This window comes from Hypanus sabinus, chromosome 8 (assembly GCF_030144855.1).
Source record: "Hypanus sabinus isolate sHypSab1 chromosome 8, sHypSab1.hap1, whole genome shotgun sequence".
NCBI classification, from domain to species: domain Eukaryota; kingdom Metazoa; phylum Chordata; class Chondrichthyes; order Myliobatiformes; family Dasyatidae; genus Hypanus; species Hypanus sabinus.
The window spans coordinates 157,935,400-157,951,828 of record NC_082713.1 but is presented as its reverse complement, the minus strand read 5'-3'; the positions used below and the strand labels follow the sequence as shown (position 1 = coordinate 157,951,828).

Sequence of the window (16,429 nt, the reverse complement as noted above, 5' to 3'; positions counted from 1 at the left end):
GGTGCTCCTTAAATATGATGAGAGTTTCTGCCTCCACCACCCTTTCAGACACTGACTACCAAACCACAAACAGCCCATTTCTTTTGCCAGTCAGTTTAAGCATGTCATCTGATGTCCACTCCCCAGTTAGAGGTAACAGATCCTTCCAATATTATGTAAACTTATAAGGAAACTTGGATTTCCTGATTAAATCTCTACTTAGCATCTTCTATTCAAAAGGAATCAATACCAGCCCATCCAATTTCTGAATTGGTAAAAATGTCTGATCTTGCTGTCATCCTGGTAAATCTGTAGTCTGGCGACCAGAACTGTATGTAGTACTCAAACTGCAGTTCAGCTGGTGGTGAGGGTCACTTGCAATTCTTATTGGTTTTCAGTATTATTAAATTAACCCTTTTAACTGACCCAGTTGGCCATTCTCTTACCAGTTAGTTATATCAGATGACATTGACGTTCTTGTTTTTATCTCTGGGCTTAACATGTTTGTGCACAATTGAAACATAGCCCTATTGATCTTATATTGCCAAAGGAAAAAAAATTATCTGTGTCTTTGAAATTAGCCTGTCCAAAGAACACAGAACAAAATCTGTCCATCCACCCTCTGGAATTGGCTGATTAGGCCACCTTAAATGTTCGAGCATTTTTGGGGGGTGGAGGGGGGGGGGAGTTGGTCACGATGAGTTATCTGATTAGGAAAACTACCATTATTGGTCATAAAATAGGTTTTTTTTTGCTCGAAATGCTGATCTTACGAGAATGTTCGAACTTGCACAATCAGCAGATCCGAATTACCTGCCAGAAAGCGGAAATTTATTGAGTAAATTTATCCGTCATCAGATCATTGAGGGAGATTTCAGTCCTACCTTTGATAGATATATAAACATTGCACACAGCTGTATGTTCAGAGCAGCAGATAGCGGGCTAGCTCAACACATCTTTTTCACTTTTGGTTGTCAGCCTTATCTCAATCTTGATTGAGGTGCAGCGAAGTTAAGATAGTTTTGACTTGCAAGTGGGCTAGATCTGACTGATAGATTGTTTTCAGAATGTATTCACTCGCGACTGTAGTTGTGTTGGTACTTGGTGGCTTTGCAGTCCCAGGGAGCACTGCTCCAAGTTTGAAATCCGGGGCAGCGAGTGCGGTTTGTCAGGTAGAAGGACATTTACTACGACAAATGAGACATAAGGTCCATGCCCTGTCTAAAGATGTAAGTAAAGGAATTTGTCTTTCATTCTGCATTCAGATTAATGTTGTTTCAAGCTTTTTAAAAACATCTCTAATCCATACCCATCATTTCACAGGCTCAAAAGCACGACGAGGACACGGAGACGAGACTAGTGGGAAAGGATCTATTTGGAGGCCTGGAGGTATGACATTGTATTGGTGCGATGCTCTTTAATCTCACCGAACACACGTTATCAATTCACAGTATCGTTCCGTTTTGGAGAATACCTGTAAGATCCATGGTTTGCTTTGCAGGAATCTGGTAGCTGCTACGTTCTCAAAGAGGTGATTGACTTCTACCTTGGAACCGTTCTCCAACCTGACCAATTGCACGCCAAATATTCGCATCTAAACGACGTTAAAGAGTTTCTCGCCGTTCTGATGAAACGGCACATGTCTGCTTGCGTAAGTGTTTCCTGTTCTGATTGAACCAATTCGAGAGAACGTAGACTTGATATCGCTCGCATTTCAAACGAATAATTAAATACGCAGTGTTATGACTCTGCTGGTGGGCAAACAGTTCAAATCGGGGCTCAGTGGTAGAAGGGAGGGGAACTGTGCGAAAGTACCGCTGACTGGAACGGGCGCTGAAACCAGTTCTTGTGTTTGAATTGGTTGTGTTCTTTTCAGGATACTGAAGATAAAACGAAAGCCAACAAAAACATCGAACGACTGAAGCAGAAAGTGGAGAAGGTAATTTACTAAGAATTCATGCACATTGTGCAGATCAGATTCATGACATAAAACTGTTGTGCTAGTAGTGTGGTACTCGGGAATCACCTGTACAAATTCGGTTACGTTTCAACAACGTGACACAATCAAGAGTGAGAAAAGAATTGACCTCGGTAGAGTTCAGCATTCGGTATTCACGTGACTCTCTGTAACTATCTTTTCGGCGCTATGTTTCGTGTAGAAGACTTCTTAGTTTTCCTGCACTGAATTCATTCAACTGATGTTAATTTCTTACTCTGGTTCGTTTATTCCAGCTCGGCGAGGCGAGTGAGGCCAAGGTTGTCGGGGAGATGTTCATCCTCCTCCAGGAGATAACGAACCGCTGTTCAACAGCAGGTTGGAAACCCGGACACCAGGGGAGATCACGAATTAATAACTGAGGAAAGAAAACCAAGACGCAAGGAAACAGTACTAGTTTCCCCCCAAAATAACGTTTTATTAACTTAACAAGGAGATATTTATTTCTGATGTATTTATTGTGTATAATGTTATACACATGGTTGTAATTACTTACAGTAAGTTATGTATAGCAGTCAACTTTGCATTGCTAATGGTCACTTGTAATACATTTTTATCCGTGTATGGCAGAAAGTCGAAGATCGTGGCTTTATAAAACTGAATAAATCTTTGAAATCATTTTCATGTCATGATTTTTATGTTACACGTGAAGGAACTGTTTTATGCAGAAATCATTATCCTATTAACAAAATATCTTAAAATCTTCCGCATTTCGTTGCAATGTCAACATCTAGTTTCTTCAGGAAATAATTAGCCATTACTAACAATGCCGGGTTGCCATAGGAAAACGCAAAGGCAATGCGCACCTTTATCGTTTAAACGTTGAAGACAAATTGAAGTCAACTCAGAAAGGTTCTTTGAAGTTTATAGGCCTTGTAATGGCAAAAATTCCACCAAAACACCAAGTTCGTTAATAAATGAACAATTGAAATATTTTCCTGTTAAACCGACCTGATCTAAAAGCTGGTATAAAGAATTATCACTTGGAAAAAAAAGTAGAGTTAAAAAGAATCTGCAGGGACTTTTCCCCAAGGAAATATTTTGTAAATATTGTGTATCCCGATAGTCCAATTATCCATGTACTGTAATGAGTGTTGGTTGTTTCTGTTATAGTTTAATCATGAAAACTTGACGTCTGTCACACAGCCAATGATTATTATAGTTGTCAAATGAGTGTTCGTTCAGATTTAGGACGCCTAGTTTCAGTTTTTACCGAAGCGCATATCGCCGTTCAATTTGGCGTGAGTAAATGAGCTCTTAACTCCCAGCACATAAACAGAAGCACAATCTGACGTGATGTCATAGACCCCCAGAGAATTAAATTAGGTCTCTCTTGGGATTACATAAGGAAGAAATCATCAAAAAAATGATGTTACGTTGTAATAATATCATAGATTGCATTTTAAAGACATCATCCTTATTGCGAAATTAGGGACAAACTTTTCTTTCGTTTGGTAAAAGAAAACGGATCGTTCAAAACTAACACGCAATATCAACGTGCCCGTGAAAATGCATTAATATTTCTGGCTATTCACATCTGAGTAAATATGTTTGATACTTTTTCAAGAATAACAGTGATATAATTTCAAGGTCCCTTAGTCGCCGTTCGGAGGAGAGCTCCGGGATTAGGACCCGGTAGTGATGAAGGAAGTAATATCTCACCAAGTGGAGAATTATCAGCTTTGTGTTCCCCGTACTTGTGGCCAATGTCCTTCCACGTAGGTTTTAGGGGTAATATGGAAGAAGTACCATGAGTTACTAGGCTGATCAGGGAGATCACAGCACTGACCCATGCACCGTAGACCCCTGGGTCAGTCAATGAACTACTTGCCTCGGAATGGCCAGGTAATGACCTGTATATGTACGCCATTCAGTGAATATCGTTCATGACCAATTTTGATGTTACGATGAAGGTAAGGTTATAAATGTGCAGCTGTATAATGTCAGGTCTAAGAAGTACATTAAATTATTATTTTAGCTTAATTAGCGCAGGGAGATCTTCCCTTAATTTCTAATTACTTACTTTTATAGGGCACATTCCAAACACTGTCAAATAATATTTAATGTCAACTGAAAAGCAAGAAAAAGTAATAACTGTAGATGGTGAAAAGCTGAAAAATAATCAGAAGATGGTGGGAACACTCAGCAAGCACTGAGAGACAAAGGGAATTATTGTGAAATCAACGATTTTACATCATTGCACTGCCATATTCAGCACGTCCGTTTCCTAACCTTATTTTTGTAACTGCTTGAAACAGGAGAGTGGTTTCCTGGATTACTTTAAGTGGTCTAAATGACAACAGGAAAAGCACAGGAGAGCTGCTTCCATTAGGATCATCAGTTATTTCTAATACATTATTTTTATTATTCCAGAGCATTGAGTACAGAAGTTGGGATGTAATGTTAAAACTGTACAAGGCATTGGTCAGGCCAAATTTGGGATATTGTGTGCAGTTCTGGTCACCGAATTATAGGAAAGATATCAATAAATTAGAGAGAGTGCAGAGACAATTTACTAGGATGTTACCTGGGTTTCAGCACTTAAGTTACAGAGAAAGGTTGAACAAGTTAGGTCTCTGTTCATTGGAGCGTAGAAAGTTGAGGGGGGATTTGATCAAGGTATTTAAAATTTTGAGAGGGATAGAGTTGAAGTGAATAGCCTGTTTCCATTGAGAGTAGGGGAGATTCAAACGAGAGGACATGATTTGAGAGTTAGGGGGCAGAAGTTTAAGGGAAACACGAGGGGGTATTTCTTTACTCAGAGAGTGATAGCTGTGTGGAATGAGCTTCCTGTAGAAGTAGTAGAGGCCAGTTCAGTTGTGTCATTTAAGGTAAAATTGGATAGGTATATAGACAGGAAAGGAGTGGAGGTTTATGGGCTGAGTGCGGGTAGGTGGGACTAGGTGAGATTAAGAGTTCGGCACGGACTAGGAGGGCCGAGATGGCCTGTTTCCGTGCTGTGACTGTTATATGGTTATATGGTTATTCCAGATTTATTTTAATTAACTGTGTTTAAGTGCCTCAGCTCATGCTACATGTCCAATATCTATATTATATTATATTGCATTACATCGTACTTTACATTTGAAGATCTGCATGACATTCTATCACACTATCTTAAAAAAAACCTCCCTTTGTGAAGATAACCCTGGATCCCAGCTTTCCCTCATTAGTTATGTCATTTTCTCATTTACCTTTGATTTCCCACTTACAATCATACAAATCAAGTGCAAAAGTGTACCTACCTCACCACTTAATAAGATCATGGCTGGGTGTAATCGGGATCCTCTTCAGTTTGCGTATCAGGAGAAGGTGGGAGTGGAGGATGCTATCACGTACTTGCTGCACAAATCCCTCTCTCACCTGGACAGGGTCAGTGGTGTTGTGAGGATTACATTCCTGGACTTCTCTAGTGCCTTTAACACCATCCAGCCCAGGATCTTAAGGCACAAACTAACGGAGATGGGAGTAGACTCACACATGGTGGCTTGGATAACGGACTACTTGACAGACAGACCTCAGTATGTGCGGTTGGGAGACTGTAGGTCTGACACGGTGGTCAGCAGCACAGGAGCGCCGCAGGGGACCGTGCTCTCTCCGGTCCTGTTCACCCTGTACACATCAGACTTCCAATATAACTCAGAGTCCTGCCATGTGCAGGAGTTCGCTGATGACACGGCCATAGTGGGGTGTGTCAGGAATGGTCAGGAGGAAGAGTATAGGAAACTGATACAGGACTTTGTGATATGGTGCAACTCAAACTACCTGCGTCTCAATATCACCAAGACCAAGGAGATGGTGGTGGACTTTAGGAGACCTCGGCCTCATATGGAGCCAGTGGTCATTAATGGAGAATGTGTGGAGCAGGTTAAGACCTACAAGTATCTTGGAGTGCAGTTAGACGAGAAGCTAGACTGGACTGCCTACACAGATGCCCTGTGCAGGAAAGCACAGAGTCGACTGTACTTCCTCAGAAGGCTGGCGTCATTCAATGTTTGTAGTGAGATGCTGAAGATGTTCTATCGGTCAGTTGTGGAGAGCGCCCTCTTCTTTGTGGTGGAGTGCAGGGGAGGCAGCATTAAGAAGAGGGACGCCACACATCTTAATAAGCTGGTAAGGAAGGCGGGCTCTGTCGTGGGCACAGAACTGAAGAGTATGACATCGGTGGCAGAGCGGAGGGCACTGAGTAGGCTACGGTCAATCATGGAAAACCCTGAACATCCTCTGCACAGCACCATCCAGAGACAGAGAAGCAGCTTCAGTGGCAGGTTGCTGTCAATGCAATGCTCCTCAGTCAGGATGAAGAGATCATTACTCCCCAACGCCATTCGGCTCTACAATTCAACCACCAGGGGCAAGACATGTTAAAGTGCCGGGGTTAGGACTCAGCTTAAGTTACCACTCAATGCACTTTAGTAAACTATTTGAGAACTTTTTAAAAGCTATTTATTAATGCTTTTTGGGAGGATGATTTTAGATGCATATCATATTTATACTGAGTTAAATACTGTATGTAATTAGTTTTGCTGCAATAGGTGTATGGGACACTGGAAAAATGTTGAATTTCCCCTTGGGGATGAATAAAGTATCTATCTATCTATCTATCTTTTTCACTAATGATTACACTGGACGACAAGGATTTTGTTTCCTGAATACTTTTGGGTGTCTCTTATGGATTTTCCGCTGCTGATCATGAAAATCATCATGAAATTTCCCTATGACGCACCACTTTTTAAAATCACCCATCCATGTTATTTCAGTTCATAATTCAAGTCAGTTCAAATGCTTCCCACAATGTAAACTGAAGTGATTTCTATCTTGTCCAGGCATTTTTGGGCATTCTTAGGCAGACCAGATTCTGAATGGCAGGTCAGGTTTTGAAAACTATAGATTTCCAAGAAGAATTTCGACATTTGAGACAGATGTTTCCCAGGATAACTGATGTCAGGATTAAGGAAGGCATTTTTGTTGGTCCACAAATCAAACAGGTCATTAGTGAGAAGCAACTCAAAAAAATTCTAGTGGGACCAGAGAAAAGAATATGGAAGGCATTCTATGATGTTATTGAAAATTTTCTTGGCAACTACAGAGCACCAAAGTGCATGCTACTGACATGTACAAATCAGCAACCAGACATTCTGAGGGAAGTAGATCATCTACTGTCTCCTCAGATTCCTGCAAAGCATGGGTCAGTAGTGTTATCTCCCTGCTCAGCCAAGTAACTCGCGATGGCTTCTTCCATATCACAGCTAAAACCTATGTGGAATGACACTGGCAGCAGGTACAGCTGATCTACCTGTATGTGCAGCTGATTGACGTCACGCTTCGAGCATACAAAACCACAAGCTGCAATGTGCCACTGAAGGCTCATTTTCTGCATTACCATTTACACTTCTTCCCTGCAAACCCTGGCGCTGTCAGTGACGAGCACGGTGAAAGTTTTCACCGGGACATTACAGTTATGTAGAAACAGTATCAGGGCAACTGGAATCCATAAATGCTGGCGGATTATTGTTGGACACTTAATCGAGAATACTCAGACGTTGAGTAGAAACAAAAACCATCAACAGAACATTTTTAGTGAGTTGAATGACTGCAAAGCATCAGCATTATTATGCAATTAATTGCATATATTCAATAAAAGTTAATTTCTTGTTCCTCCAAATTTGTGCACAATATAGGTTGTCTGAAATTATATTTGTCTTCAGCTTCAAGGGGTCTATCATAAACAAAGTTATAGACAATAGACAATAGGTGCAGAAGTAGACCATTTGGCCCCTCGAGCTTGCACCACCATTCTGAGATCATGGCTGATCATCTACTATCAATACCTGGTTCCTGCCTTGTCCCCATATCCCTTGATTCCCCTATCCATAAGATACCTATCTAGCTCCTTCTTGAAAGCATCCAGAGAATTGGCCTCCACTGCCTTCTGAGGCAGTGCATTCCAGACCCCCACAACTCTCTGGGAGAAGAAGTTTTTCCTTAACTCTGTCCTAAATGACCTACCCCTTATTCTCAAACCATGCCCTCTGGTACTGGACTCTCCCAGCATCTGGAACATATTTCCTGCCTCTATCTTGTCCAATCCCTTAATAATCTTATATGTTGCAATCAAATCCCCTCTCAATCTCCTTAATTCCAGCGTGTACAAGCCCAGTCTCTCTAACCTCTCTGTGTAAGACAGTCTGGACATCCCAAGAATTAACCTTGTGAATCTACACTGCACTTCCTCTACAGCCAGGATGTCCTTCCTTAACCCTGGAGACCAAAACTGTTATAAATACTTCAGGTGTGATCTCACCAGGGCCCTGTACAAATGCAAAAGGAATTCCTTGCTCTTGTACTCAATTCCCTTTGTAATAAAGGCCAACATTCCATTAGCCTTCTTCACTGCCTGCTGCATTTGCTCATTCACCTTCAGTGACTGATGAACAAGGACTTCTAGATCTTTTTGTATTTCTCCCTTACCTAACTCTACACCGTTCAGATAATAATCTGCCTTCCTGTTCTTACTCCCAAAGTGGATAACCTCACATTTATTCACATTAAACGTTATCTGCCCACTCACTCAGCCTATCCAAGTCACCCTGAATTCTCCTAATATCCTCATCACATGTCACACTGCCACCCAGCTTAGTATCATTAGCAAACTTGCTGATGTTATTCTCAATGCCTTCATCTAAATCGTTGATGTAAATCGTAAACAGCTGTGGTGCCAATACCGAGCCCTGTAGCACCCCACTAGTCACCACCTGCCATTCCGAGAAACACCCATTCACCGCTACCCTTTGCTTTCTATCTGCCAATCAGTTTTCTATCCATGTCAATATCTTCCCCCCAATGCCATGAGCTCTGATTTTACCCACCAATCTCCTATGTGGGACCTTATCAAATGCCTTCTGAAAATCTAGGTACACTACATCCACTGGATCTCCCTTGTCTAACTTTCTGGTTACATCCTCGAAAAACTCCAATAGATTAGTCAAGCAAGATTTGCCCTTGGTAAATCCATGCTGGCTCAGCCCAATCCTATCACTGCTATCTAGATATGCCACTATTTCATCTTTAATAATGGACTCTAGCATCTTCCCCACTACTGATGTTAGGCTGACAGGATGATAGTTCTCTGTTTTCTCCCTCCCTCCTTTCTTAAAAAGTGGGATAACATTAGCCATTCTCCAATCCTCAGGAACTGATCCTGAATCTAAGGAACATTGGAAAATGATTACCAATGCATCCGCAATTTCCAGAGCCACCTCCTTTAGTATCCTAGGATGCAGACCATCTGGACCTGGGGATTTGTCCCATCAGTCTACTCATCTCCGTTTCCTTCCTAATATCAATCTGTTTCATTTCCTCTGTTACCTTATCTCCTTGGCCCATCCATACATCTGGGAGATTGCTTGTGTCTTGCCTAGTAAAGACAGATCTAAAGTACTTATTAAATTCTTCTGCCATTTCACCCAATTCAATCTTCAAGGGCCCAACATTGTTCTTAACTATCTTCTTTCTCTTCACATACCTAAAAAAGCTTTTGCTATCCTCCTTTATATTCCTGGTTAGCTTGCGTTCGTACCTCATTTTTTCTCCCCGTATTGTCTTTTTAGTTAAGTTCTGTTGTTCCTTAAAAACTTCCCAATCATCTGTCCTCCCACTCACCTTAGCTCTATCATATTTCCTTTTTTTTAATGCTATGCAATCTCTGACTTACTTTGCCAACCACTGTGGCCCCTTTCCCCCCTTTGAATCCTTCCTTCTCCGGGGGATGAACTGATTTTGCACCTTGTGCATTATTCCCAAGAATACTTGCCATTGCTGTTCCACTGTCTTTTCTGCTAGGATATCCATCCAGTTAACTTTGGCCAGCTCCTCCCTCATGGGTCCATAGTCTGCTTTGTACAACTGCAATACTGACACCTCCGATCTGCCCTTATCCTTCTCAAATTGCAGATAAAAACTTATCATATTATAGTCACTACCTCCTAATGGCTCCTTTACTTCAAGATCTCTTATCAAATCCTGTTCATTACACAGCACTAAATCCAGAATAGCCTTGTCCCTGGTCGGCTATCATACAAGCTGTTCTAAGAATGCATCCCGTAGGCACTCTACAAGCTCCCTATCCTGGGGTCCAGCACCAACCTGATTCTCCCAGTTCACCTGCATGTTGAAATCCCCCATAACTACTGCGACATTACTTTTGCCACATGCCAATGTTAACTCCCTATTCAACTTGCACCCAATATCCATGCTACTGTTTGGTGGCCTGTAGACAACACCCATTAGGGTCTTTTTGCCCTTACTGTTCCTCAGTTCTATCCACACAGACTCTACTTCTCCTGATCTTATGTCCCCCCTTGCAAAGGACTGAATCTCATTCCTCACCAACAGGGCCACCCCACCCCCTCTGCCCACATTTCTGTCCCTACGATAGCACGTTTACCCTTGTACATTCATTTCCCAGGACTGATCTCCCTACAGCCATGTCTCTGTTATCCCAACAACATCATAGTTACCCATTCGCACCTGAGCTTCAAGCTCATCCGCCTTATTTCTGACACTTTGTGCATTCAGATATAGAATTTTTAGCCCATTTCTCCTCTCTCTGTTTAAATCGCTGCCTATTGTGCTTAACCCAGCTCCCCGAACTCCCATCGGGCTATACGCTCCTTGAATTTTGTTGTCCTTCCTAAATTTACTTATTCTTTCTGCACATTTAACTCCATGTTCCATCAGACCATCCCTCTGTACATGTGTCCTCCTTATCACTTGTTCCGCCTCACCTTTCTCTACTACACACTTAATATAAACTGTGTAGTCCCCACCTGTCCTTTATTTTTCATCTCGCTATCCTCTCTCGCATTCTGGATCCCTGCCCCCTGCAAATTTAGTTTAAACCCCCCGAGAAGCACTAGCAAACTTTCCTGCAAGAATGTTAGTACAGCTCCAGTTCAGTTGTAAACCGTCCCTTCGGAACAGATCCCACCTTCCCTGGAACAAAGCCCAATTATCTAAAAACACGAAGCCCTCCCTCCTGCACCATCCTCTCAGCCACATATTAATCTGTATAATCTTTCTGTTCCTTGCCGCACTCGCACGTGGCAGAGGAACTTCCTCAAGTTCTTGAGGAAGCAAATAAAAGTTTGTTTTCCTGCATTATTTTTCACCCCATTATTTAACAAGTATTCATCACCTCTGCTTTAAAAAATGTTTGAAGATTAAATGTCACTGTTCTTTGACAAAGAGCATTCCAATTTTTTTTTTACACATTGAGAGAAAGAATATGACCTTCATCTGCCTTTAAAGGGTGACTGCTTCTAGATTTACCCTTGAGACAAAATGTCCTCTCTTCATCTTCTCTGTCAAAACCTCTCAGGATCTCAAAAGTTTCGATTAGATCACCAGGCTGAGCCTTTCCAATCTTTCTCTGGAGATAACCCAACCGTTCCAGGTATTAGTTTATGTTCATATTTTCTGTGGACAATCACTTTAAAATGCCAGGAGAATGAGACTGACTTTTGGACACTGTTTGAGCTGTTATTAAGAGAGAGAGAGACAGAAACTACTCGAACGATTGATGTTATGGTTTCTCTACAAGTTGTTTACCTTTCCAAGGACACTTGCCTGCTTGCAAAGTTCTTACAAAGAGAGGAGGGCTGAGCAGTTTGATGCAGCTGGTCTTCAGCATGCTGAAATAAACACCAGGTCAGCTGCTGGACACAGAGAGACACACGGTTTTGGACACTGGACGAGCTTTGTTGTACCAACAGGAAGGTGGGGTTTTGGAAGATCGATTCAGGGAAATCGATCGGTGGCTCTCGCATTGCAGAAAAGGTGTGACTGGTGGGGAGCTATTTGTTTGTCCATCCCTGGCCTGGGTTGATAACTTTACCGCAGAAGAACGGTTGCCTTTGTTTTTGGTCATATTCAGTGACTTTAAAGGAATAGAAGAGGGGAGAAGAAGGTTTGAAACAGAAGAAACCTAGTGACCAAGAGGTCACTGTTTGGACTCTCTCCTCTGTAGCCCGTAAGGGTGAGTTTGAGTTCCATTCGAATACGAAGGTGTGACTGTCACGTAGTTAATCCACAGGAGTGGGTTCTCTGGTGAGGGGGAAACCTTTGTGAATACCACTTGTGTGTTACCCTTGTTTGGGTGTGGTAGTTCACTGAAGAAAGGCACCCCTGTGGCAAATCACTGTAGGAGTTATTTCGTATATCGTGGAACTGGATAAGTGGCTATCACAGTTGTGCATTTGAGGTAACCTTGTGGAATCTACCTGTGTGTGATTATCCTGGCCTGGGTTGGTAGTTTTACCACTTGAAGATGGTACCTCGTTGATAAGCTACTGTTGGTGATAATCCATACATGGATTCTGTTTGAGTATCCCATGGCCACCACTTTGGGACAACCCGTAGCTGAATCCGGGTGTGGTACCACTTGTGTTGAAAGGATATTCATTGAAGATCACTATCGGTGATAATTCGTGCGTGGAGTGGAACAACTTCAGAGATAAAACCTACAGCTATTGTTATTTTGGAATATCGGCATAACTGCCTTCTCACAACATACACCTTTGGATTATAAATCTCTCTCTCTCACGAACAACAGCAACCTCGTGCACTGAACTGAACTCTCTTCATCATCGTAAGGCTCTATCCATTTACCCCTAGGTTTGAAAGAGCCTAGTTTTGTTCCTAGTTCCACACTATATATATATAGTGTGGAACTAGGAACAAAACTATATATATATCATTGCTAATCTGTTCATATTTATTTGATTTATAATACTGTATTGCGTAGTTACTAATAAACGCTATTAGCTTATAGTAATACAAGACTCCAATGTGCTTTCCATTTCTGCTGGTTCTTTAACCCATCACGGGGTACGTGATATTTAGTTAAACCTTAACGGAACAACTTTTTGATATTTTTTCTGTCAACTTGGATTATTTCATATTTTCCCCATTAACCTCATTTCCGAATCTTTGCCCACTCACTTAATCCATCTCCATCACTTTGGGCCTCTTCAAAACTTACACTCTTATCTATCTGTGTCTCATCAGCAGTTTCATATTTCCTCAAGTATCAGTATAAATTTATATTACTTATGGCATTCAAAATGTAAAGCATTCCAAAGGTATTATCAATTGAAATTTGACATCGACTCATATAATTCGGTGATGGGTCTAAAGTTCATGATTAGGTGGGTTTCGATACATGTTGTATTGGAAGAAATAAAGATAGAAAGGCAAGCATGTTTAAGGAAACAACATATTAAGGAGCTTAGTGCTTTAGCATTTTAACGATGAAAAAATTAAAAAATCCTTAGTCATGGGGTCAGAATTTCCAGAGTGCAGATGTTTAAGGGTTGTATTACACATGGATAAGAGCTGAAGCCATGTAGGGATTTGAAACTACAATGTGAATTTTAAATAAAAACATAGTTCCATCCTTCAAATTAATGTTAATTAATTTGTAAACTGTGAGTTAACCCACCTACAACGCACAAACTGCTTATACTGACAACTTTAAAGCAGATGCGCTCACTTATTGAACTAATAGCTGATTTGAATAGAGCAAGTCATAAAGCAACTTGCTTAGTAATATCAGGAGCAGAATGGGGAACAAATCATGTCCAACTTAAAGTAATTTGCAGTGTTAGAATACTGCTTCTTGTAAAATCCAGAATTTGTTATCTGCTATTAAGAAAACTGTTTGAACAGGTTGCTCAATTGATAATCAAACCTTGCAAACTGTCAGCACATGTGGTTGATAGCTCATGGAAGGAACAGTCAGCTACAAGACTTTGCCTCACAGCAATGAAAGATACTGATCATCAACATTTTAAAGTGGTTTTCCACTGAACTCAGGTAAATTACTTTTATCTATTGGTATAATAATGAAAATGAATTTCTATCACAAACCAAATGCAAAGAAGGTGGTTAAGGCAGGCACATTAATAGTATTTACATGGACAAAAAGGTTTATAGAGATATGGGCTAAATCTGGGTAAATGAGTAAATGTAGATGGACATCTTGGTTGGCATGAGTGAGTTGGGCTAAAGGACCTGTTTTCTTTATTCTATAATTCTATGAAAAAGTGGATTTCTGAGGAATAAAGATTTTTGGAGGTTGAGATTACATATTATTTGATGCATTATTAAAGAATAATATATTGAATGAAAAAGTGCTTTGAAGAAGCTGGCCATTTTTTTGCAGATTTATAAAATAGATATATAGAAAATGATCCCTTCTATAGCTTACAGCAAACTTAAAAAGACAAAACATATTTTAGGAGCCCATTGAAATAATCACATGCTTCAATTTAATAAGTAGGCTTATATTTTCCATATCTAGTCTATACTTGCAAGAATGCATCCACAGACCTGCTTGTTTTGAAAGTAGAACCAATGCATCAGTTTCTATAAAGGCTTACCATTCTAGAAGGCTATGCATTAAAAGCTCAAATTGTAAATTTTCATCAGCTATACACAGCTTTAGATTTAATACATGCAGTGCAGTTGCGTGATAATACATAGGCTTACTGCATTAAAACAAACTGGATAGGAGCAGAGCACCACAATTCTCATTAAGTTCCTTTGTTTATTTATTGATAAGGAAAGGAGAATTTTATCTTGCAAATTATTTGTTCCATAACAACATTTAATATCAATATGAAATATCAATATTTGTGTTCCTAAACCCCTAGAAATTATATTTCATATAGTTCATCTTTTGCAATCAAAATTCCAATGGTAAAATATAATGACAATTGTATTGTTGTAATCACATTAGTTCTGGTGACAGAAAGCAGAGAGTTGCAGAATGAAGTGACTTCAATGTGTTTTTTTAAAGGAAGCCATATCCTGGTCTTTTTTTTTGAATATATGGAAATAATGACAAACACCAATTTCTTGACAGCCAACTGCAGCTATGTCTTGGTTTACAATTGGTGAATGTATCAGAAACTTCTGCTATGTAGTTTCCAGAGTGACAATGGGAGATTTTTCAAGGAAGTAAATGATGCAGTACTGTGGATTCTGGTTAGTTGGGACACAGCAGAACCGGAACCAATGAGAAAAAAGCTACACATCAAGTGAAAATGTACAAAATACTATATCATATTTCTGATTGTGTATAAAATATCGTACTGTCCACTATCAGGGAAAGAGCATAAACTTATCACAGCGCAAGTGATTTTTTTTCCACATCTACATTTTACATAGAAGATTTGAAAGGCTTAATTTGTTGATACAGCTTCCGAATCCATTCAAAATGATTGAAATAGCTTATTAACCATATAACAATTACAGCACGGAAAAAGGCCATCTTGGCCCTTCCAGTCCATGCTGAACGCTTACTCTCACCTAGTTCCACCGACCCGCACTCAGCCCATAACCCTCCATTCCTTTCCTGTCCATATACCGATCCAATCTTACCTTAAATGACAATATTGAACCCGCCTCTATCACTTCTACTGAAATCTCATTCCACACAGCCACTACTCTCTGAGTAAAGAAGTTGCCCCTCGTGTTACCCCTAAACTTTTGCCCTTAATTCTCAACTTATTAAACTTTCAAATGTTTTTTCAAGCCAAGTAGATATAAAAATTGCTTTAATTTGCACCAGATAATGAACCTGTAGCCATCAACATGTACATATTGTTATAGTGAAGAAACATTTCCGATCTACAGATACTGCAAATGAAAATGTATTGTGTTATTTGACATTCCTGTACTGTAAGACTCAAATATTTATCAACACATGCATATTTCTTTGAGATCTTACGGCTCTTCTGCAGCCCCACCAGGGTCATGGTTATCCTGCACCCACTGCATTCTGTGGCCAAATGAGGCCTGTGTAGGATCCACATATTTAATCGCAGGTGAAGCTCGTCAAGCAGGCTGGTAGGCTGTTTGAGAGATGGTATATTCTTTCTGCTATTTTTTGGTGACCCCACCCCTCACATGCTCTCAATAAAATGACTCTGGTATCTCAGTACCTTCCCAATGCTCCTTCTCCATTTTGATAAGTCACCAGCCAAAGACTCCCAGGGGTCAGTGAAGCAATTGAGTTTTTTTGCAAGGAAGCATTGAGAACATTCTTGGATCATCACCTTTATCTCCCTGCAAATGTCTTGGCCATATTAATCTCAAAACATAGTGCTTGGTTCTGAAGTGCAGATAGGGTGACCTAATGGAGCTATCTGCATCTAGTTTATATGTCAATGCTGAAGGACCTTGGCAGGGAGTGGATGCTGAAACTGTTCACTTCTGATCATAGAAGAGTTTGAAGATACTCTCCAGTGCTTGAGAAACCTGCTGTATTTATGAAAATTGTACGAAGGTGGGGATCACTCCCATCTTATAGATACTCATGCCAAGTTTCCGGTCGTGATCTGAAAGTACTTTAGACTTCCAGATGTGCAGAAAGTGTTTTGGAATATACAT

The 16,429-nt window shown here is 40.5% G+C and overlaps 1 protein-coding gene across 1 annotated transcript; it reads left to right on the top strand.

The window, feature by feature from the left end:
* The first annotated feature begins 1,046 nt into the window (after positions 1 to 1,046).
* LOC132397829 (interleukin-22-like) lies at positions 1,047 to 2,348 on the top strand. The gene is made up of 5 exons (XM_059976581.1): positions 1,047 to 1,208; positions 1,303 to 1,368; positions 1,481 to 1,630; positions 1,856 to 1,918; positions 2,212 to 2,348. Exons 1-5 carry the CDS (start codon positions 1,047 to 1,049, stop codon positions 2,335 to 2,337), a joined length of 567 nt encoding a protein of 188 aa, XP_059832564.1. The 3' UTR covers positions 2,338 to 2,348.
* The last annotated feature ends 14,081 nt before the right edge of the window (positions 2,349 to 16,429 follow it).